The sequence below is a fragment of the Colobus angolensis genome, unplaced genomic scaffold, assembly GCF_000951035.1.
Source record: "Colobus angolensis palliatus isolate OR3802 unplaced genomic scaffold, Cang.pa_1.0 Scaffold10, whole genome shotgun sequence".
Taxonomy (NCBI): Eukaryota; Metazoa; Chordata; class Mammalia; order Primates; family Cercopithecidae; genus Colobus; species Colobus angolensis.
The window spans coordinates 14,820,168-14,843,296 of record NW_012110919.1 but is presented as its reverse complement, the minus strand read 5'-3'; the positions used below and the strand labels follow the sequence as shown (position 1 = coordinate 14,843,296).

General features: G+C 43.1%; 1 protein-coding gene across 1 annotated transcript in view; it reads right to left on the bottom strand.

Moving 5' to 3' along the window:
• Window positions 1-23,129, bottom strand: part of STAB2 (stabilin 2) — a 170,973-nt gene that overhangs the window by 124,010 nt on the left and 23,834 nt on the right. The window contains exons 4-9 of the mRNA XM_011935100.1: window positions 18,852-18,937; window positions 17,291-17,360; window positions 8,433-8,528; window positions 3,111-3,236; window positions 2,119-2,315; window positions 92-225 (exon numbers count right to left, since the gene is read on the bottom strand). Coding sequence (XP_011790490.1) covers window positions 92-225; window positions 2,119-2,315; window positions 3,111-3,236; window positions 8,433-8,528; window positions 17,291-17,360; window positions 18,852-18,937 — 709 coding nt within the window. The remainder of the gene's footprint in view (window positions 1-91; window positions 226-2,118; window positions 2,316-3,110; window positions 3,237-8,432; window positions 8,529-17,290; window positions 17,361-18,851; window positions 18,938-23,129) is intronic.

The following is a 23,129-nucleotide window of genomic DNA, read 5'->3' as shown; positions in this document are numbered from 1 at the left end:
AGACACATTTCTTCCTCTTCAAGAAACTTACAGCAATGACTGGACACCATTTTCACTTGGAAAGGTTGGTGGAGGAATTGAAAAGACTTACCTAGTTTGGCCTGGTGCGACGTTGGTGCAATTTGCATTCTTATGACACAGGTTATTTGTTTTACATAGATTAGTCATACTGCACCCCATTCCAGGTATGAAATTGTGATAATGCTCCTTACACTCACAGTGAGACTTCAGTAGACGGAGAGAAAAACAAATAGGATCCTAGTTAGTTACTTCAGCTGGCATTCTTCTTTAATTTGTATTTTTGTTCTTCCATAAAAACTCACTCAGAGTATGTCTGAAGTGTGAACTTAAACTAAAAAATTGTCAAAGGGTCTAAAAGTAGAAATCATGTTTACACATGTCACCCGCTGAAAAGCTTATACTCCTTGCTTATAAAGTTTAGCTTTTCTTGTTTCCTAACTCTTGACCTCCCTAGCTCCATAATTCCTGGTTTTAGATTGTTTATAGGTAAGCAGAAATTGATGTGCAAATGGGAGGTATTATTACTTTAGAATAATGGTTTTCAACCAGGAGTCTCAATCTAGGACACACTGGACAATATCTGGAAACAATTCTTTTTTTCTTTTTGAGACATGGTCTCACTCTGGTTGCCCAGGCTAGACTGTAGTGGTGAAATCTTGGCTCATTGCAGCCTTTACTTTCCAGGCTCAAATGATTCTCCTATCTCAGTCTCCTGGGCAGGTGGGATTACAGGTGTGGATCATCATGCCCAGCTAATTTTTTTGTATTTTTAGTAGAGATGGGACTTTGCTCTGTTTCCCAGGCTGGTCTTGAACTCCTGCATTGAAGCAATCCATCCGCCCCCTCCCAGAGTGTTGGGATTACAGTAATGAGCCACCATGCCCAGCCTGGAAACATTTTTGAGTGCCACGATGGGAGAAGGTGGTGCTTCTAGAGGTCAAGAATGCTGTTAAACATCTCACAATACACAAGAAAGCCCCCTCCCACAAAGAATTATCCAGCTCAAAATGTGAAAAATGTCGAGGTAGAGAAACCCTGCTTTGGAATCATGCATGTGCTGCTTCTGTGTGAACAATGGAGAATTTCTAAGATTTGAAAATGTGTCTTGGAACCCATTTTCAGAGATAAAGCATATGTTTTATCTCACACACAAGGTCTTGACATTCGTGGCATAACATTAATTTTCCCTTAAAGACCCTAATTTTACAGATGGGAATTTAGCCCCTTGAATTTTTCTGCAATCCTGCCCCAGAAATCGATAGCAGAAAAATGTTGCATAACATATCCTTTCTCTTTGGAGGCAAGGTTGGGTGGATACTCTGCAGGGAATTCTAGGAACATTCCCATCAGCTAGCATCTGGGTGATTAGACTGCATGGCTGTTTGGGTCGGGCACTGAACTCTTCCTCCTACCTGTGCAGCAACATCCTTCTGTATGGACACATTTCCTTCACTGAAGGCTTGATGTGCAGTTATGGACACATAAGGCATCCACTAAATAAATACGCAATGGATGAATGTGCTATTAGGGCCAAGGCTCTTTCCACTGGATTTTTCAGTGAGGGTCTCCTGACCAGATTTTTTATCAGTCAAGGCCCCAATGTCATTTAGAGGGACAGTGTCTCTCCCCAGAATATTCTCACTGCTCCCTATAATCTGTCAGTGCTGCCTGATGTTTTATCTGTTTCATTCCCTTGGGACAGGGTATTTTTGGTTCTAAGAGCACTTTTTAAAGTAGAAAGCCATTGCAGAATGGAGGATTGCTGGTAAAAGTCAATCATATGTTCAACAGTTAATTTGTTAATCTAATTTTGAATTATGTATATATTTTGCCAAACACCATATAGGACTGTCACAAGCGAGAATGTAAGACAATTAAGTTTGGATGGGGAGCTGAGAAAGTGTGAGTTTAAAGGATAGACTGGGTAAGCCGGCACTGATTTCAGGCCCTGAGCACATGGAGGAGCGTCTGGGAGGGGAAGACCAAGTGGAACATTGAAAGGGAGAATTGGGATGGCATAGAAGACAAATGATACCTATGACACATAGTGGCTTGTCAAACTTCTAGAGGTTTCAGTTCCCTGCATCATTTGCTCACCTGTCCAGGCCCATCATATTTGCACACTGTAGACTTTGTAGGGCAGTTTCCAAAGTTAGTTTGGCAGGGGTCCACAGGCAAGCACACTTGGCCATCCCCATGGTAGCCTTCTTGGCATGTACAACTGTGCCGATTTGGTCCCAGGTACGTACAATGAGCATGAGGGTGGCAGACTTTTTGTAAACATGGATTGATGGCTTGAGGGGCAAAATGAGAGGCAGTTAGTGAACAGGGATGGAGAAGGAAAACTGAAGTGTGAACAACAGTGTATCACAGCTCATCAAAGCCGCAAAGGCAACTCACAGTTTTCAAACACAAATATTTCCTTTCATTTCCCCCATGAACCAGACAGATTTATGTATGGTCATCAGAAATTGTAAAAATATTGTGTTGATATATTAGTTGGCCATTTGGTGTATGTAGTTGAATACAAAATAGCATGAAAGAAAACACTAACACTTACAGAATTTATAATATGTACTAAGCCCTGCTCTAAGAAGTTGCTATGTATTAACTCATTTAATCTTTACAATAATCCCTGAAGGTAGGTACCATTATTGTCTCCATTTCACAGATAGAAAAATGGAGACACAGGCAGGTTAAAGGTCATGTAGTCAGTAGAAGGCAGATCTGGGACTGAACCCAGACAGTCTGGCTTGAGAGTCCATGTTTTTAACTGATAATAATACAGTTTTTTATAAAGTGAATAAAATCAAAAAGATAAAATAAGAAGCATTAAATGTTCTAACATTGATTAAGGTGATACGAAAACATGTAAAAATCTATATATATGATTTCATAAGAGAAGGAGAAGTTGCCATTTATTAAGCATTTTGCTTGGCACTTTTTATATACATTTCACTCAACTACATAGAGAAGTAGAAATGGTCATTGTGTTAAGGAGGTTGTGAGGGTTTTTTTTTTTTTTTTTTTCCTGTTAAATAACCTAAACATCTCAATGAATAAACTAGCGGAATCTAAATTCTACTCACGCTCGCAGTATTTGCCATCGCCCTGGTAATTGGGAAGGCATTTGCATTCCAGTTTGTTTTCATCTTCAGTGGAAGGCGAACATCTGGAATTTTCTGGGCAGAGCAAGGCTGCACATTCAGGGATGGCTGCACAGGAAAATTGTTGAAGTACTTGTGTTAGTAGAATAACCAGTTCGTAAGACCCCAAACTACAGTATTCCCTTTTATTAAAAAACAATACAAACTCATTGTAATAATTTAAAAAAAAACAGAACACATAAAGTTAAAATTGTCTTCTTCTTAGTCTCCCAAAGTTGCCAATATCATCAATCAATAAAATATATTTATTTATAACATTTATCTGTATGATTTTGTAACAAAATAGAATCTTGTTAAAACATTTAGCAATGTAATTTTTAATTTAACAACATATTATGAAAGTCTTTAAGGATCTGCCTTGATCTCTAGTAACTGCATAGTATTTCAAAAGACAGGTGTGGTGTAGATGGCTGTCAAAAACTATGAAGGGTCTGACATATCAGCCAACTTGCAAAGTGAACAAGTTGGGCTGATAAAGTTTCATGGATGCTGGTAGAAGATACAAAACTTCCGGGTCAGAGTGGAAGTACAGCTTAATACTTACAGCAGGGGCAGCAGCCAGGGTATCAGCATTTTGGCACCAGTTTTTCCAAACTTCAATTCCCATGGGGCAATTCAAAGAGGACTAGACTGAGACATGCACACGCAGTGGGTTTCATTATAGGAGGCGAGCCCTGATCTTAGGGTACCTAATTTTTTTTTTTTTTTTTTTTATAATGGGCAATGTATTACTTAGGGACAAGCAGGAGACAGAAACCACATAATTATTTGAACAGGGAAAGTTGTAATATAAATGATTATGAACAATTAAAGTCATGAAAAATCAGCCAGTGAGAGTTTAAAATAAAAGAATTCTAAAGAATAAAGAAATAGCAGGTCTATAAAGAGCAGCCACTGCACAAGGGCTGAGACAAGTACCCAACATACAACCTGCTTCCCTCCAGGCTGTGATCTGAATATCACCGGAAAAAGCGTGGCATTAGTCACCAGATAGCAAAGTTGCAGAGATGCCTTGACCGTATTTGCTGGAAATCTGCTCTCTGGGGTGGCTGGCAGGTCATGTGTAGGGAGATCACAAGCCTTGGAACTCACTAGGTGCCAAAGGAATCTGCTAGCCAGTGGGCGCTGCTGGCAGCAGCAGCTAAGAAGCCACCTCTCTGTCATGCAGTGCACGTGCACCTCTGTGTGTGGTTCAGGCCTGGGCAGCTCCAGACCAGCTGTGTGGGATTCAGGGGGTGTGTCCAGCTCCCCAGATGGCCAGCTCTTCAGGGGACTTGCTATGCATGGGACTGAGGAGAGGAGTACAGAACAGCTTTCCCCTGGGCTGAGGCATGGGCCTGTGCAGTCTGGGGCTCCTGGTTGTGCTGCTACTTTCTAAGTCAAGAACTGGACAGTGTGCAGTGACCAAATGCTGGAGGGAGCTGAGCTCTGCAGGAACCCGGCACTGGAGAAACTATGTGGGGCTAAGAAACAGAGAAAAGTTGTTCTTTGGGAGCCTGGTGAGTGAGTCAAACCAGAAACAGGGAGAGAGCCCCCACCTCTTCCTCTACAGTCCTTCTTTGATAAGGCTTCTCTACACTCTTCATTGATAAGGCTTCACGTTTTGCTAGCTAGCAAAGGAGAATCATTTATACAGCCCAGCTCCATTATCACAGAGCAGGCAAAAAGGGTGACTTTGGAGCTGAGAGGCACTGGCAGTAAGCATGCCTGCCCTTTGCTCCTGAGGGAGATACTATGTCTTCCAAGTCTGTTCAGTATACAAACATCCTTGAACAGATGATCTGGAACAAAGAGCAGTCAGTATATTGCTCTCAAGATGTGCACACATGTGAGAGATGCATGGAGAATTGTCTCCCAACAGTGGCTAGTTGAGTAAAATAGTTCACAGAGACTATTCCCCCACCTCTTTCATAAACCAGAAGTTTTGACAGAAAGTGGCTGCTCTTTCAGGATTACATTTTTCACCCCACTTTACATCCAGGAAAGGTCACGTGACTAGTTCATGCTGATGGAATATTGAGTAGAGGTTTTATATATTTTTCCTGGACTTTCATAAGCAAGTGCCTCTCCATCTTCTCTTTCCCATCTGTGATGGCTGGAAGCAGAGTACTCTGAGGTACTAGAGAATGACAGAGTCACAAGATGGAAGGATCTGGATCCCTAATCACCATGTAGTAGGGAGCTGGCACCAGCCAGGAACACCCACATTGGACTGTTACATGAGTGAGAACCACACTTTTTTAGTGTTAAGCCAGACGTTCCCAATAATTTTTTCATGGTACCCTGACATCAAAAGAAACACCGAAAAGGTTCATTTATTTAGCTGTTAGAATCACTTAGCAGCCATTTGAAAAAGTGACATGCTTAATAGAAAAATGTCTATTTTTAAGTAACCACATTGACCTATGTATAAGACATGTGAGTGTGTTGGACACTGCACAACTTCTCAAACTTTAAAATTTGATACAGATTGGAGACTGGCACCCTCATTTCAGTCACATTGATTTTTATGTGGTACTTGCCTTTTATCATAGTAATCACTGAAAATGTACCTTTGCAAAGATATGATGTCACTGCAAGGAATTAGCGCGACCTCATGTTGAAATTGTGAACTAACTCAAGCTAGCCGTTCATGTGGTATCTGACAGATGAGTCTCTGTGTTTCCCTCAGAAATTTAAGATATCCAATAGTAGCCAGTGAATTTGATTGTAGTACCTTGGGACACCCTGGCGCACAATTTTAAAACCATAGTGTTAAGCCATTGAAGTTTTGTGTTTATTTTTTATAGCAACTAGCATTATCCTAACTAGTATAGGATGTACCACAACTTATTCAACCAGTTTCCTACTGGTGGGAATTCAAGTTGCTTTCAGCTTGTTATGTTCCTACAAATAGCATTTCCATAAATTTCTTGGATCATATATGCTTACCTTTGCCTAATTCCTCTCCTCTCCTGGGGTAAATCCTTAGAAGTGGGGCCACAGAAGCATACTATAAGCATGTCTTCAAATTTAGTAAGTAAATTTCCCCCATAGGTTGTAGGAATTCACTGTCATTTTTTTCATACCCACAGATGGATATTATCTGTCTTTTCAATCTTTGTAACATAGTGGGCAAAAATTAAAAAAAAAAACGAAAATAAACCCCCAGGACTCCAAATATGACTGCATTTTAATATGTAAGGGTGTGACGATTAGTGGACTTAGCACCTTTTTCATGTTTATTGCTGGTTTTCATTTCTTTTTGAGACAGAGTCTCGGTCTGTCACCCAGGCTGGAGTGCAATGGCGTGATCTCGGCTCACTGCAACCTCCACCTCCCAGGTTCAAGTGACTCTCCTGGGTCAGCCTCCTGAGTAGCTGGGATGACAGGCACCTGCCATCATGCCTGGATGATTTTTGTATTTTTGTAGAGACAGGGTTTCTCCATGTTGGCCAGGCTGGTCTTGAACTCCTGACCTCAGATGATCCACCTGCCTCGGCCTCCCAAAGTGCTGGGATTACAGGCATGAGCCACCATGCCCAGCCTGTTTTCATTTCTTAGTCTGAAATTTAGACTTTAGACTTTACATGAATCCAATTTTTATTATAAAAATGTATCTGCCATGTGGATTTTAAATATTTTCGTCCTAGTCTCTTGTCATTTGGCTTGACAGAATTATTATTATTTTTTTACTTGGAAGCATATCTATTAGGGTTTTCCATTAGGCCGGCTTCTGTACTGGGTCTCCTGCCTTACTGAGAAGGCCTGTGCCCAGGAGTCCACTGGACAATGGCAGGAGTGACCAAGGAAGGGGGCTGATTGAGGATCACAGAAGGCCCGTCCCACCCATTTGCCTTTGCATTTGGACTGGAAGATTGCATGGCTGTCCCAGCTACAGGAAGAAGGCAGAGGCTGAGTTTATTCATCCTGTTACTACCACTGCTCACGGCATTTCAACTGCTTCCAATAAAATGAGTTTGCATTTGCTGACTTTCAATCTCACCCAACCCTTTCATTTTACAGGAGACTAAAGTCCCGAGGATAAGTTAAATGAAGCTAGTGGCACAGGCAGAATGGCCGATTTCTTAACATCTCAGCTCCCAATTCACCCTTCAGAGCTGGCTCTGCCATCATGTGAGTTTCTCCTTCACAGAGCGATGTTAAGCTTTGCCAGTAGAGGGCGCTGGCGGGAGGCGGGGGCTCCTCTTTCTGCCTCCAGGGAGCCATGTGGTGCTGCTGCTGCCTGTTCCTTTGCTGCTGCGGGGTCTGCTCAGGAATGATCTGCCCCAGCGGTGCACCCAGAGTTCCTCGGTGACTGACCTTGCTTCCTTGGCCTGGACCTAGCAACCACCTTCCCACAGCCCTCTTGACATAGACATTATGTATTCCAGGTTTTTTGCCTGAGAGTCCCCGATTTCTTGTGCCTCACCCACCAGCCTCAGCTCCCCAAGGCCCTGGAGGGTTGCCCCATGCCTGCTAGGTGACTGTGGTCCAGTGCTGGCCTGGATAAAACAGCAAACTTCTTGGCCACCCACCACATCCTCTCCAACAAGGTTTAAATCCAGCCTTGGGGACAGCCACCCTCTTCCAAATTTGTCCCTCCTTTGTTACGCTCCATCCTCTCTAGAATTCTGTTTGCATTTTTTACAGCTGCTCTCCTATCACAGCTTACTAATTATCCCTATTAAACTTCCCTTGTTTAAATCACCCCTCGGTTTCTAGCTCTTGATTGGACCCAGTATAATAGATTGCTTTCAGAATTTCCCATGGATTCAAATAACTTGAGTCCTAGCTCTCCTGTTTACTAGTGTGTGGCCTTTGGTGAATCACTTAGCCTTGGTTAAGCACCCTTTCCTCTTCCTTAGGGCTGTTAATGTGTTCCACCTTTGAGGCTCATAATCGAGAAGATGCTGTGTCTCCTTTACTAGGTGACTAACTTGTTGCAATGGCTTGTGTTGGCTTCCCAGCCCCAGGGTCCCTCTTTCCATTCTACCCTTCACGTGGCCTCCAGTTCAACCTTCCTAAAACACAGCTATAGCCTTGACACCACACTGCTTCTGTTCTCTCTCTTCCTCCTCCTCTCTTTCCTTCCTCTTCTTTTCTTTTCTCTTTTACATTCTCTTTTTAATTTCTGGTTTCTTTCCAGAAAACTTTTGGTGGTAACTTGCCCCTGCAGAGAACCAGTAACAGATACAAAATTGAAATGCATACATTTGTGCCTATTTGATCTGGTGTGGCATTAAGGAAACTAGCAGTACTTACGCTTGTCACACTTGGGACCAGTGTACGCAGAGTAGCACTCACAGGTTCCATCGCCATCTAGTCCACTGTTGCACACCCCATGCACACAGTTGCACACTGGAGACAGAAAGTGGGGGATTTTTATCACCTGACATAGACTGCTGCTGAACATTCTGGAAGGCTAGTATTTTCAGATCATCTTTGCTGAGACTCTTCATAGTAAGGTGAAGAAGATTATGGATTTGAAGTCCTAGAGACCCTTGTTTGAACTTTGGTTCCTCTCCCTTTTATCAGCACCAGGATTTGTTTTTAAGTTTAACATATGGATAATAATGCCTACTTCCTGGGATTTCTATAGAGTCAAGTAACATAATGTATATAAAGCATGGGGCATATCATGTGCACTGGAGTTCTTTCCCCTACTCTCAAACTATTTACTTCATCTTTGGATATCTCAACAAGAGAATTAATTTAGTGTCTTATATACACCTGTTATGTTTAAAAGAGAAAAGCTACTACTAACTCAATCACTGTTGGTAGCAGATATCTACACAAATAAGTCCTACCTATTGATGGGGCAATGCAAGGATAAAAAAAGGAAAATACTCAAAAGGGTCTAGAATAACCATGCCATATTTTCTAGCTTGACGTTCTAGCCCAGTGACAGATCATTTCAGGGATGATAAATGAAGGGCATTTGAAATGGATGTGAATGGTCAACTCTTTAGTTTGCAGTTGGTTTGTAGCAAGATTTATTATCAGGCTAGGCCATCAGCATCCTATGGCTAGCCCTCTCTGGAGCATGCTGTATTAGTTTTCTCTCGCTGCCATAACAAGTTCCACAAACTTAGTGACTTAAAACAACACAAATTTATCTTATAATTCTGGAGGTCAGAAGTCCAAAGTGTACTCACTGAGCTAAAATCAATGTTTCAGTTGGGCTGCTGTTGCTCTGGAGACTTTAGTGGAGAATCTTTTGTCTTTTCTAGCTTCTAGAGCACATCTTTATTCCTGGGCTCAGAAAACCCTTTCTCCATCTTCAGAGCTAACAATGGCAGGTCAAATACTTCTCATGCTACCATTTCTATGGTTCTCTCTTCTGTCTTTCTCATCCACTTACAAGAACCCTTGTGATTACATTGGACTCACCTGGATAATCCAGGCTACTCTCCCGATCTTAAATCAGTCAATTAGCAACCTTAATTCCACCAGCAACCTTAATTCTCCTTTGCCATATAACCTAACATATTCATAGATTCCAGGGATTAGGACATTTTGGGGGCTCATTTTTCTGCCTACTCCACGTGTCTTCAGTGCATGTAAGCCAACTTAATATTAGCTTAAATGAAACATAAGTAAGAAGATGCACCTGCTTAAAAACTTAACCAGAAATACCAGCAAAGCAAGGATCAATGAAGTTTAAAGTATTCCAAACATCTAATAAGTCATCAAGTCCTTTGTTTTCTCTGTCTGTATCTCCCACCTTGATCTTCTGCTCTTCATCTCCACTGGTACCATTTTTGTTCAGGCCTTTATCATGTTTTGCCTGGACTATTGCAGTAGCATGATACCTGGTCTCACTATTTCTAGTTTCTTGCCTCTCCATTTCATTCTTTTCATTTGATTAGCAATGGCATCAGAGTGACCTTCCCAAAAATATCTCAATGACTCTCAATTACCAACCAAATAAAAGTTAGATTTCTCAGTTTGGTAAACAATGGCTGTTCCAACCTGACTCTAACCTTGGTAAGTTTTCATTTTCATCTTTCACCACTTTATTTTATACATCTTCAATTCTTAGCATGTGGGATGATTCATTCACTATTCATCATCCTTCCTTCAAAACACTTATGGAATACATATTATGTTCAGAGTACCAAGCTAGAGATTAATGCCCCAAAATAAACAGGACAAAGTCTCTGCCATCAAAGAGATCACAATCTAATGGCAGACGAAAACAGCCAATCCCAATGCACTGGGATAAATGCTATGAAACGACCAACCAATGGGAGCTGGCCAGGAAAAGAGAAAGTGGGGTTGGCCCAGGGAAGAATGCCAGGTAGGAGCAGCAGGAAATGCATCTTGCATGTTCACACTTCCAGGCTTTTCCTCTTCTGCGCTCCCTTTCATGTGCTAACTGGAATCCTTGTCATCCTTCAAGGCCGGCCAAAGCCCCCACTTCTGTGTTGTCATCTCAGTGGTCTCCAAACAATCTGTGCTCCTCTGGCTCCAGCAGCACTTTCTTTGTGCCGTGTCCACTATTGCATCCTACGACAACTACAAGTTTGTTAATGCCTGACAGCTGAAGACCACCAGGAGCACACCAATGGTCAAATCAAGTCAGCAGCAAGGGTGAGCCATTCTGGGAGAAGTCGCAGTAGGCTCTTATGTCAGGCAGGAGAGACTGGATAGTTCTCATGGTCATCCATTGTTGTTGAGTCTCTGTTCAGACATGATTATTCCCTGGACTAATTTTTGTCTTTTCCTCCATGGATATAGTGAGTCTTTTGTCTGATGGTGATATTCTGTGAAATTCTTTATGCTTAGCAGTGGAACACCACAGCCTCTCTGGTAGCAACTAGGCCAGCAGCCAGGAGACAGCTGTCAGAGCTGCTGTTTTATTTCTCAATCTGTATATGTTTCTCCCCTATTAGATTGGGACTGCTTGGAATGACCTCCCCACCTTTGTATTTCCCCATATGTTTTATGGTGCCCTGTAACAATACCAACAACTACGCAACTAAATTTTAGATAACGACATTGCCCAGCAGGGCCAGGATTAGGGTGAGGAGAGTGAAATAGCGTCGTGCAAGTGCAGAGCTGCATCCCGCTATTATTTAGCATTTTGATGTTTCATTCAATAATTTTAAAAGTATTATTGTCGTGGGTTGAGTTTTGTCTCCCAAAATAATATGGTGGAGTCCTCATCCCCAGTACTTCAGAATGCTCCTGTTTGGAAGTAGGGTCACTGCAGATGTAATGAGTTAAGATCAGGTCGTACTGGAGTAAGGTGAGCCCATAATCCAATATGACTGGTGTCCTTATGAGAAGGGGAGACACCACAGACACGATGGGAAGAGGCATGTGAAGAGGGAGGCCAAGATCGGAGTGATACTGTCACAACCAAAAACAGCTGGGGCTACCAGAGGCTGAAAGAAGCAAGGAAGGACCTTCTTCTAGAAGCTTCAAAAGGAGCATGGCCCTGCCAACACCTTCATATTTGACTTCTAGTTTCCAGAACTGGAACAATAAGTTGCTGTTGTTTTAAGCCACCCAGTATGTAGTACTTTGTTGCAGCTGCCCTAGGAAATCAATGCAGTTATTGATCTTGATTTTTGAGTTGTTTTGATGCCTCCTTAAATTTTTCACCCGAGGCCCCACACTTCTCTTTACTGAGTGCTTACTATCTATCAGGCATTTTGCCAAGTGCGTTGCATGCGTCATCTCATGTTTACCACATCCTTTGAGGTAGGTATCATTACTACCTGTGTATCACACATGAAAAAAAGGGAGATAGCTAGCTCAAGTAGTCCCTCAAATAACTGAAGAATTAAATGGGATTTGCAGTGTCATCCTCTCCTCCCTTCAAAACTCAATTGACATTGTTTCTATTTTAGTCAAGCACTTTGATATCTACCTATGGCTGTGGATTTTTGGAATAAACAAGTTCTGGAGAGCAGTAAAGTTGGTTATGGAGATAGTGGGGTGAGGAGGGAGTGTACTATGGGCTCAGTGGAGAAGATTCAATTCAATTCAAAAATATTTACCCAGCTTTATTAGGCACTAGGTATACAACATGTGAGTAATTGATAATATCTAAAGTCCAGGAGCTCACAGTGCAGTGGGAAGCCAGGCTCTAGGAGATACAGTGACAATTCCTAAGTACTGTCATGCAGCCATTGGAGGAAGGTGAGGGGCACAGAGGGTTCCTGCTCCCAACTCAGATGCAAATTGCGAGTATTGTCCTTGTCATTAAGATTGCCCTCCTGGCTGTGTGGTCTTGGCCCAAGGCCCTGGCATGAGCCTCTCCCTTCATGCCATCTTCCACTACAGCCTCTATGCTGGATTAACTGCCAGGCACTGGCAGCTTTTGGAAGCCTCTGATGCTGCATTGCAGGCTGCCAGGAACATGTCCTTGGGAAGGAGATGTGAGTGGCAGAGGGTTTCCCAGGTGATCATTGAAAGAGCGCTTGGTACTTGTTAACCAGTCTCAGTAAATCTCTAGAGACACGTAAAACTTGGGTGGTATAACTTTAAAGTGGTGAAACCCATGGCCATGCTGGTCAGAAGGATGGTATGCACAGCCTCCTGTGACGTGTCCCATAGCAGAGTAAGCTGCTCCCTCTCCTGTGCTCCCAAAGGATCTTGTCTGGGCTGTGCACACTGCATCATCACAGTCGTCACCCACATTTTCAGCTCCTTGGGACTGGGCACCTAATCTCATCACTCTTAGGATCTACATCACCTGTCTGGTGTGTAATGTATGATGGACACTCACCAGAGGCAGACTGGGGCAGCGCTTGGGGGCCCAGGCTCTGGAGTCACACACATGGGGTCAAATCCTGCTTCTGCCCCCATAATAGCTGCATGGCCTTGAGCAACCCTCTCTGTTTCTTCATACGTAAAAGGAGAACCCCCACCTCCTTTGGAGAGTTATAGTGAGGATCCAAAGAAACCCCTCTGCACATGGCCTGACACACAGGAAGTGCTTAGCAAATACAAGTGACTCTTCTTAACAGTACATGGTTGTGGGATTGATTTGGGGATCATGTTAGAGAAAACGGGCTTTGCAGTCTGGCTAGCTAGAAAGGAGGCACTGAGCAGGCTGGGGTACTGGCAGCAGAGATGAAAACCTTTGGCTGCTGCAGCTCGAAATCATCTCTAAACCAACGAGCAGTCTAGGAGGAGAGTGCTCCCACAGAAGATTACAGAGAGTGTTAAAAATAAACTGCACCTAATACAGCTGTCCTACTTCCAGGCAGAATGGCCACCTCCCTGGACCAACGTCTCATTGGATGATACAACACTGGCACCCAGTGGATGCCTGGATGAAAAGGTTTGCAGTCTCCATAGTCCTTGTCAGTGGGAAACGACCAACCATTGCTGAGTCATTCATCCATCCATTCATTCATCAGTGACTTGCTTGCTGTTGGATTATTTTTGTCCTCACTTAATACTTACTTCCATTGATTGAGTGCTTGTGACATAATACTAGGAGATTTACTATGTTGTCAATCTCATGGAATTGATGTTATTATTCCTGTTTTACAGATGAGAAAGGCTTAGGGGATTTAAATAGCTTGCCCTTGGTCACACACCAAGTAGGGTCTGTTTCAAACTACGGTCAGACTGAGTTTAAAGCCTGTTCTCTTAATTGTTACATCCTAGAGCTACGGTATTTAATTTGGTAGCCACAAGCCACATGTGCCTATTTAAATTTGAATTAAGTGATATTTAGTGCAATTTGAATTTTAACTCCTCAGTTGCACTAGCCCCATTTCAGGTGCTCAATGGTCACATGTGGCTAGTGGCTACTGTACGGGACAGTGCAAACAGACAGTATTTCTATCATCACAGAAAGTTCCATTGGAATCCACAGCTTGGAAGTTTTTCTCTTGGGTCTCAGTTTAAGTTTCCAGTTTTCTTATCTAAAAATTTAGGTGTTGAAACCATCTTTCTCCCTTTCACTTGCCCTTTCTCCATGACACCAAGTGTGAAGGGAGGATCCTTCCTTTATTTGGAAATGTTGGGAATTTCCCTGTGCGTCTCTGCTGAACGGTAACCAACGCCAGTGTCTTGGAGATAACATGGGTCTTCTTCCTCATTTGTCATCTCCAGACAATTTACTAGGCTTTCTTGGGATCTAAGCAACACTGGATGCTTTCTTTACTCCTTCCCATTTCAATATATATTTAGCATATGTGATTTAAATTCTTACATGGCAGGGAAGGGTAAATTTGGGAGCAGACAGGCTATTTCTATACAGTTGACTGATTACATTTTAGTCGCTGTCCTTTAATGTAATGTTTAACTTTAAAAACACATGGGATACCAATATCCATTGTTTTTGGGGTTTATTTATTTATTTATTTATTTGAGATGGAGTCTTGCTCTGTCACCCAGGCTGGAGTGCAGTGGTGCGATCTCAGCTCACTGCAACTTCCGACTCCCAGGTTCAAGTGATTCTCCTGCCTCAGCCTTGCAAGTAGTTGGGACTACAGGCCTGCGCCACCACACATAGCTAATTTTTGTATTTTTAGTAGAGATAGGGTTTCACTGTATTGGCCAGGCTGATCTCAAACTCCTGACCTCAACGGATCCAGACTTAGCCTCCCAAAGTGCTGGGATTACAGGCGTGAGCCACTGAGCCCAGCCCCAATATCTGTTTTAAATTTGCTTTTGCTAACAGCCTTGTGAAATAATCTCTATAGAATGGTGGGTGAAGAAACACCTATGATTAAGTGATGCTAGGGAATAATAATCACAACATTTATTATGCACTTATTATCCCATTAAATTCTCTCTAAAAGAGGCAATATTAGACAGCATGCTTCATAAAGTCTCCATGATTAGCAGTCCTAGAGCTGAAACCTTGTCTGAGTCTAAAGCCTGGGTTCTAAAACCATGCTTCTGGGTCAGGAGAACATCGCTGGAGCAAACTAGATAATTCATTCATTGATTCATCTAGTCATATCCTCAGTCACTCATTTATTCATCCAACAACAGTGTAGTGAATGTCTACCAGGCAGGCAGCAGGTAGACGGTACTGGAAATAAAGATACCACAGCAGCTGCCTAAGAGGACCTTATGGATTAGAATAAGGCAATGCCTCTGCAATTGCGGATAAAATTTATTACAGAGTTTGCAAACTTATGGGGATGGGATGTGTTGTGTGTACATAGGTTTCCTTGCCAAGAATATTTGAATCGAAGCAGTGTCTACTGAGTTTAATTTTTCTATGAAAGTCAGAGCCCAAGTGGTGTTGGCAAAAAGCTACCCACATCTTTTTGGGAGATGTGGATCTAGCAGACACTGTTTCTACCATACCCACATTCTTTAGACCTTAATGACTGCGATTGTGAGCCTTCCAGCTAACTTCCAGGATCCACAGCTCTTAGCCTGAGGGTTTTGTGTGAACCTGAGGATGGGCACTCTGCCTGGGTGCTCCCTAGACACTCTAAGTGGCAGGGAGTGAAAAACTCTCCCCACTTGACTATGTGTATTGATTCCCTGTCGCTGCTGTAACACATTGCCACACACTTAGTGTCTTAAAACAACACAAAGTTATTGTCTTACATTTCTGAAGGTAAGAAATCCAAAATCACTATGCTAAAATCAAGGTGTTGGCAGTGTTGTGCTCCTTTTTGGAGACTCTGGGGAGAATATGTTTCCTTGTCTTTTCCAGCCTCAAGAGGCCACCCACATTCCTTGACTCATGGCTTTTCCTTCTTCAAAGCCAGAAATAGGCGGATCAAGTCTTTCTCACATCTCGTAACTCTGACACTCCTCTTCTGTCTCCTTTCTCCATCCTTAAGGACCCTTGTGATTAACACTGGGCCTTCCCAGATAACTCAGGATAATCTCTTATCTTAAGGTCAGCTGATTAGCAACCTTAATTCTATTTGCTACCTTAAGTTATGTTTGCCATGTAAGCTACCATATTCCCAGGTGCTAGGGATTTGGATGTGGACATTTCAGGGAGCCATTATTCTGCTTACTGCACTATGGCTCCCTCTCCCTTCGGGTGAGATGACTGAGCTGTGTGTTCTGCACTGACCCCCAGAGCTCCCCCGGGGCATCAGGCTCCAGTGGTCCACAGTGGCACTTGGCTTAATAATATCCTGTTTATTTTCCCCACATTACTTCCTCACATCCTCATGTTTCCTGGGATCACCATTCAAATAAACTGACTACTTGTTACTCGAATCTCTATCTCAAGTCTACTTCTGTACGCAGCCAAAAATAAGAGAGTGAACAAGCCAGTCTCAAGTTTGTTTCTTTAATTTGGAGCAACAATGTCTGACCACCTTAGGGAATTATTTGTGAACTCCCAAAAGGAAGGGAACCATTAGAATAAGGTGAGGCCCACGGTATAATTGGAAGCCTATGGATCTGTGCTGAGACCAGGATCCAGAAAGAGCCCAGAGAAAAGTTGGGCAGTCAAGGAACAGTTAGCGATGGAATCCTAGAGCCTGGGGAGAGGGGATCATAAAGATGGCTGGAAGCATTTCTAGGGAGTAGCTGACTGCACATGCCAGGGCTGAGAACCTCAGGAAACACTATCTCTGTTTTCAACGACTGCATTTAACAGTTTTGTTGTTAACTTTTTGTTTTCCCTATGTAGACTTGGTTACACATGTTAAAGTGAACTAATCATGGCTTGATAAGGAGTCTGTACTTCTATATTTGAGTCCTTGTGGACGAACTGCAACCTAGCTTAACAGGTAGACAAGACTGAAAACCCAACTTAGGAGTATGCGCCTGTCACAATAGCTGAGTCTTGGCCAATCCCAGCGGCTGTACTTCGATCATTCATATACTGCTGAGTGTTCGAACTATGTTCAAATAAGGCAAATGCCGAGCTGTAACCAGTCCACCAGTTCTGTACCTCACTTCCGATTTCTGCACGTCATTTCCTGTTTTTTGTCTATAAATCTTCCATCACACGGCTTCACTGAGTCTCTGTGAATCTGCTGTGATTCTGGGGACTGCCCAATTCACGAATTGTTCATTGCCCAATTAAACTCCTTTAAATTTAATTCTGCTGAAGTTTCTTTTTTATCACACATAACTATTCAGTGTTTTCTCCTCAAGGAGTAATCTTTCCTGTGGACTGTCAACCCTTACAAATGTGGTGATTACACAAAAATCAGACATACCTGCTGAACAGCTGGGTCCAAATAAGTTGTCATCAGCACAGGTTTCACAGGCTGTTCCACCAAACCCTTCCTGCAAAACACCCCAGGTGGTTGACATTAGACTCAAGGGGACCCGTGGTACCAGGAAGGCCTTGGATTTCCAACTCAGCATTTGTTTCTCAAATATATTTTCCCTTTGTGCCTTTCCTGGAGCTTCTTCTTTCTGTTTATTTGTGTTATCATTGCATGCATTAATCCCTGTGTCATTTTGTACTAAGGGTCTGAAGCTCTGCAGGAGAAAGCTGCTTTGTCAGTCCAAAGATATAAATAGATAGCAAGTGCTAGCAGCCATATCCTGACTTCGCCCAAGGGTGAAAGGAAAATGCTTTCAGTTTTGCTTTTTTTTTTTTGAGACTGAGTCTTGCTCTGTCACCCAGGCTGAAGTGCAGTGGCACGATCTCGGTTCACTGCAACCTCCGCCTCCCAGGTTCTCCTGCTTCAGCCTCCCGAGTAGCTGGGATTACAGGTGCACACCACCACACCTGGATAATTTTTGTATTTTTAGTAGAGACAGGTTTCACCATGTTGCCTAGGCTGGTGTCAAACTCCTAGCCTCAAGTGATCCACCCACATCAGCCTCCCAAAGTACTGGGATTACAGGTGTAAGCCACCTGCCCGACCTCAATTTTGCAATTCTGAAGACAGTTGAGCTCAATCCTTTTCAGAAGGATTTCCTTGTATTTAAATCCCCTAGGGCTTGAAACTTGCAAAAAGTCACTCTCGTGAGATAATGAAGAAAGTCTTAAACTGGTAAAAGAAAATCTTGAACTGGTAAACCTAACGGTTCACAAAGGATGCAGAGGATAGCACCATAAGGGTCGTCTGCTAATAGTGATTATTAATATTAACAATAACAGCAATTTCTATAGTCCTGTATAGTGTCATAAAGTATTTTCACATATATGGCCTCATTTTACTTTCTCAACAGATGTTCAAATGTTATTACATAGATATTGTTTCAAATTTTTTTTTTGGGGGGGGGACGACAGAGTCTTGCTCTTGTCACCCAGACTGGAGTGCAATGGCACAATCTCAGCTCACTGCAACCTCTGCTTCCCGGGTTCAACTGATCCTCCTGCCTCAGCCTCCCAAGTAGCTGCGATTACAGGTGCTGGCCATCATGCCCAACTAATTTTTGTGTTTTAAGTAGAGACAAAGTTCCACCATGCTGGCCAGGATGGTCTCCATCTCCTGACCTCGTGATCCGCCCCCCTCGGCCTCCTAAAGTGCTGGGATTCCAGGCGTGAACCACCACGCCCGGCCTGAAACCCATTTATGTAAGTGGATATGCTTAAGACTGAGCAGTAATTGATTCTCCTAAAGGCCCCCAGGCTCTAAATGGTCATTTTGTTGCAAATGGCACACTTTAAAAAAATTAATACTTCTACCTCTTAGGAACTTTGCTGTATATGTGTGTGTGCACATGTGTGTGTGTGTGTGTGTGTGTGTATTTAAGGAGGATCAACAGGTAAGAAGATGGGGAGCAGAATCCAGTAAAGGAAGAACACATTTTCGAACTTACTTGGCAGGAGCAGGTTCCATTTCCTTCCATGCCTTCAGCACAACTGCCTCTGCCATTGCAGGGTGACCCCGCTCCGCCTGGGCACTCTAGGAAATCAAACAGCTCAGATGTATTCATTCGTGACTGCACACAAGCATTCTGCAAGGATGTGCTTAAGCACCTACTAAGTGTGCTAGTTGCCAGGGATAAGAAATACTTGCAGAACCTGTTGGTGTCATCTAGGGTTTTACAGAAGAGGCAGGAGTATACACAGGTGAACTGCAATGTGGTCATGAGCTGCATTAGAAAGTATCCATTGTCTACCATTTCTTGAGCGTTTGCTATACACTTCGCAATGATCTAATTAGATCATTCCTATTGCAACCTTCAGGGATGGTTGCTATTGGTGCTGGTTAGCAGATGAAAAGACAATTTCAGAGAGGTTGCATATACTCACCCAAGGTCTCACAGTTTATAAGTTGCAAAGCTGGGACTTTAAGCTCAGACCTTAGCATGACTAAGGCCAGGCCTCTTCATAGGTGTGCTAGAAAGGGTATTGAGAGAGTCCAGAGAAGGGAGGTATTGATGCTGCCTTAGGGAGTCTGAGAGACATCCCTGAAGAGGAGTTATTTAAATGGGGCTTTTGAAGGTGCAGTAGGAGTTGGCTATGCTTAAAAGGAAAGGATGTTTCAGGAAGAGGCAATAGCAAGTACAAGGTCTTGGAATTGTAAAAGGGCATGACCTGTTCTGGGAATGATAGAGTTTGGTGGGGCTGGGACTTGGGAGCTGAGTGTGAGAGTTGTGGGGGGCTGATGAAGTAAAATAGGACAGTTGGGGACAATTAATGAAGTGCCTAGTATGGTAAGCAAACAAATTTAGATTTTATTCAGAAGCTGATTCCTAACATGCATAAATACTTCTGTGATATTCTAGACCTGAACTGGAGCTTTTATGGCTATTTATTAGAGGACATTCACTAAACATTCAGGGAATATGCTAATATGTGCCAAGCATTATATTCCATGTTGGGGCAGGGGGACATTTAGCTAGAAAGCCACATATTACAATGCCCAGAATCAAATAGAGAATTAAAAATTATGGTAAGTGACCGAAGTTTAAGGTACTATTGTGATGAAGATGAAAATAAATTCTATTTCTTTTTATACTTGCTGTTGTTCTACACTTTGAGTGCTGAGTTGACATGGATTTATTGCCAATTTGGATGAGCTCTGACTGTTTAAATAAGAAATCTGGACCTGTAAGCACCAAGCAGAAACCATGCAATGACCATGAAATGTGTCTGTGTGAATGAGGCAAGATGAAATGTTATCTCACATTTAAGTTAGCAAGGTAAGTGCCTTCCAACAAGACAGGAAGTTCTAGGTAATTGCATTATCTCACATTTAAGTTAGCAAGGTAAGTGCCTTCCAACAAGACAGGAAGTTCTAGGTAATTGCATTAGTCCATTCTCATGCTGCTAATAAAGATATGCGTGAGACCGGGTAATTTATAAAGGAAAGAGATTTAATGGACTCACTGTTCCACATGGCTGGGGAGGCCTCACAATTATGGCAGAAGACAAAGAAAGAGCAAAGTGACGTCTTACATGGCAGCAGGCAAGAGGGCATGTGCAGGGGAACTCCTCTTTATAAAACCATCAGATGCCGTGAGACCTATTCATGATCGTGAGAACAGCATGGGAAAGGCCTGCCCCCGTGATTCAATTACCTCCCACTGGGTCCCTCCCATGACACGTGAGAATTATTACAATTCAAGGTGAGATTGGGTGGGGACACAGAGCCAAGCTATATCAATAATAATAAAGGATGCATTTGTTTACAACTCATAGCAATCCCCTGAAGTTAAATCTTATTTTTAGCCATACTTTCTAGATGAGGAAACAGGCACAGAGTGGTTAAGCGACTTGGCCAAAGTCACCCAGCTGGCAAGGGGTAATGATAGACACACTTACCCTTCCTCTACTGAAGTGACCACCTTCCTGCTGTCCCTTCCCTCCCATCCCATCCCATAAGACCTTTGCCATAAACTTTCCTGTGCCACAGCTCATTCTGCCACACATCTTCCCTGTGGCATGTGAAATCAGCATCCATGGAAAATAAAAATGCATTTGTCTTAGTTGATTCAGGCTGCTATAACGAAATGCCTTAGACCGGGTGGCTTATAAACAACAGAAGTGTATTTCTCACAGTCCTGGAGGCTGGGAAGTCCAATATCAAGGTGCTGGCAGATTCTGTGTCTGGTGAGGGCCTGTTTCCCGGTTCATAGATGGTGAACTCTCACTATATCTTCACTTGGCAGAAGGGGCGAGGGAGCTCTCTGGGGTCTAATCCCATCCATAAGGGCTCTGTTCTTATGACCTGATCACCTCCCAAAGACTTTACCTTTTAATATAATCACGTTGGGGATTAGGTATGAACATACGAATTTTGGGGAGACACAAACATTCAGACCATAGCAGCAGTTCTTGAAGAAAGAGACTTCTAAGCACTAAGAGAGGCAGCTCTCTGAAAGAGACCCTGGGGACTCCCTTAAATTACTAGGCTAGTTCTTTAGAAGAAAATTCAAAATGTGCAGGTACTATAGAGGTGGGAATCATATCCCTCTGTAGATGGTTTTCTGTCTGGCTCCTTCCGATTCCTTCCTGCATCCAGAATATTAGCAAACTACACAGTCTAAATTGCCCATTTTGATCTGTGGTATTTCCACAGCAGTGGCAGAGCCAGGTTCAAAACCTGGAAAGATGCTCCACTCTACTGCACCATTTATCACTAACATCCACCATTAACAGGCAGGTATGCACCCCAGGACAACAGCTCAGGTAACAGGCATGTTTGTGGGGCAAGGGAAGGGGAAGACATACTGATGGGTAGCTAATATTCATAAGTATTCAAAAAGCAAGACATTGGTTTGGGTTGCTCTCACCAACTAGGCTAGTAGTGGCATGAAATGCGATGGTGCCATGGGAGGAGCTGGGACATTGCAGTCAGAATGTTCTGAGTTCAAATCCCAGCTAAACTCTTTGCTTGCAACCCTTTGCTTTTGGCAAAGCCCATGCCTGGCTCTGAGATTCAGTTCAGGTGTATGTGGGGACAATACTGTCTTCTAGGCAGGTTGTTGTAGGGACTGGAAATATTAGGTGCTTAATGAATGATAGTTGCTATTATTCAGAGTGGATCTTCTTGAGTTTTTGTTTTTTCAGACTGGTAGTGTAACAGTTAAAACACTCAGGAAATAAATTACTGGTACTTGTTTGAATCAGACCATCTAAGATCTTGGATATTTACAAGTGAGCATACAGACTTGGTTCCTATTTCCATGATCCTACCAGTCTAGTGAGGAGAGAGTTGTGGATTAAACAGACACTCAGGTAATACTGATTCATGGACTGGACTAAGGGTTGTCAGGGGAAGAGATCTAGCGCTCTCATCACTTCACCTACTTGATCTTACTTACCAATAGTTACCAAAAATAATTTAATTCTAAACAGCCCAGTTGGTTTAGATCTGATCTGAACAGATGGCAAAAGCTAGATCATTAAGAAAGGGCCCTGTTAAAGGTTTTGGTCTTTGTCTTAGGATGAGCAGCAGGAGGTGAGGATGTAGAGGAAGGGAGAGAGCTGAATCAAGCAGGGACCAGGTAAACACTTGGGAGCCAATCTGAAAAGCAACTGAGCCATTTGCGTCCACTCACATTGTTGGGGAAAGGGTGCTAAGACAGCATCTTCATAAATCGTTCACCATCAAATAGTTCTTCTCCTGTTTGCTTTTTATAGGAGGCCCTTCTTGAGCTGCGATGGTGTTTTGTGAGCCAGAGCCAGCCCTGTGCAGAGCTAGGAAGGTAGTGACAGCTCCCAACTATTTCCCTGTCTTGTTCTCTGTACTTCTCCCCAGAAATGGTGTACAAGATGCTGTCTGGGTGACACCCAGTTTGCTTTCTGGGCTTGCTCAGAACAACACAGGTCCTCCTGCAGCCTGAGACTCATCAATCAGTGCCACCTTGCAGAAATGTCCTCCCAGGTATTTTTACATTTTCAGGCAATGATGCCTAAATCCCAGTCTCCCAAACTCACATTCCACTGAATCTGTTCCTCCAAGCATGGAACCAACTTATCTCCCCATCGTGCACTCTTTCCATGTAGCCAAATAGACTATTCCACACTCTTCTAGACATGCCTTTCTCTCCACACCTTACCTGTGCTTTTCCCACCTTCAAAGACCCTTTCCCTGACCCTGCCTCTGAGGCAGATTTGACTTCCATCCTCTGGGTGCCTGTTCCACT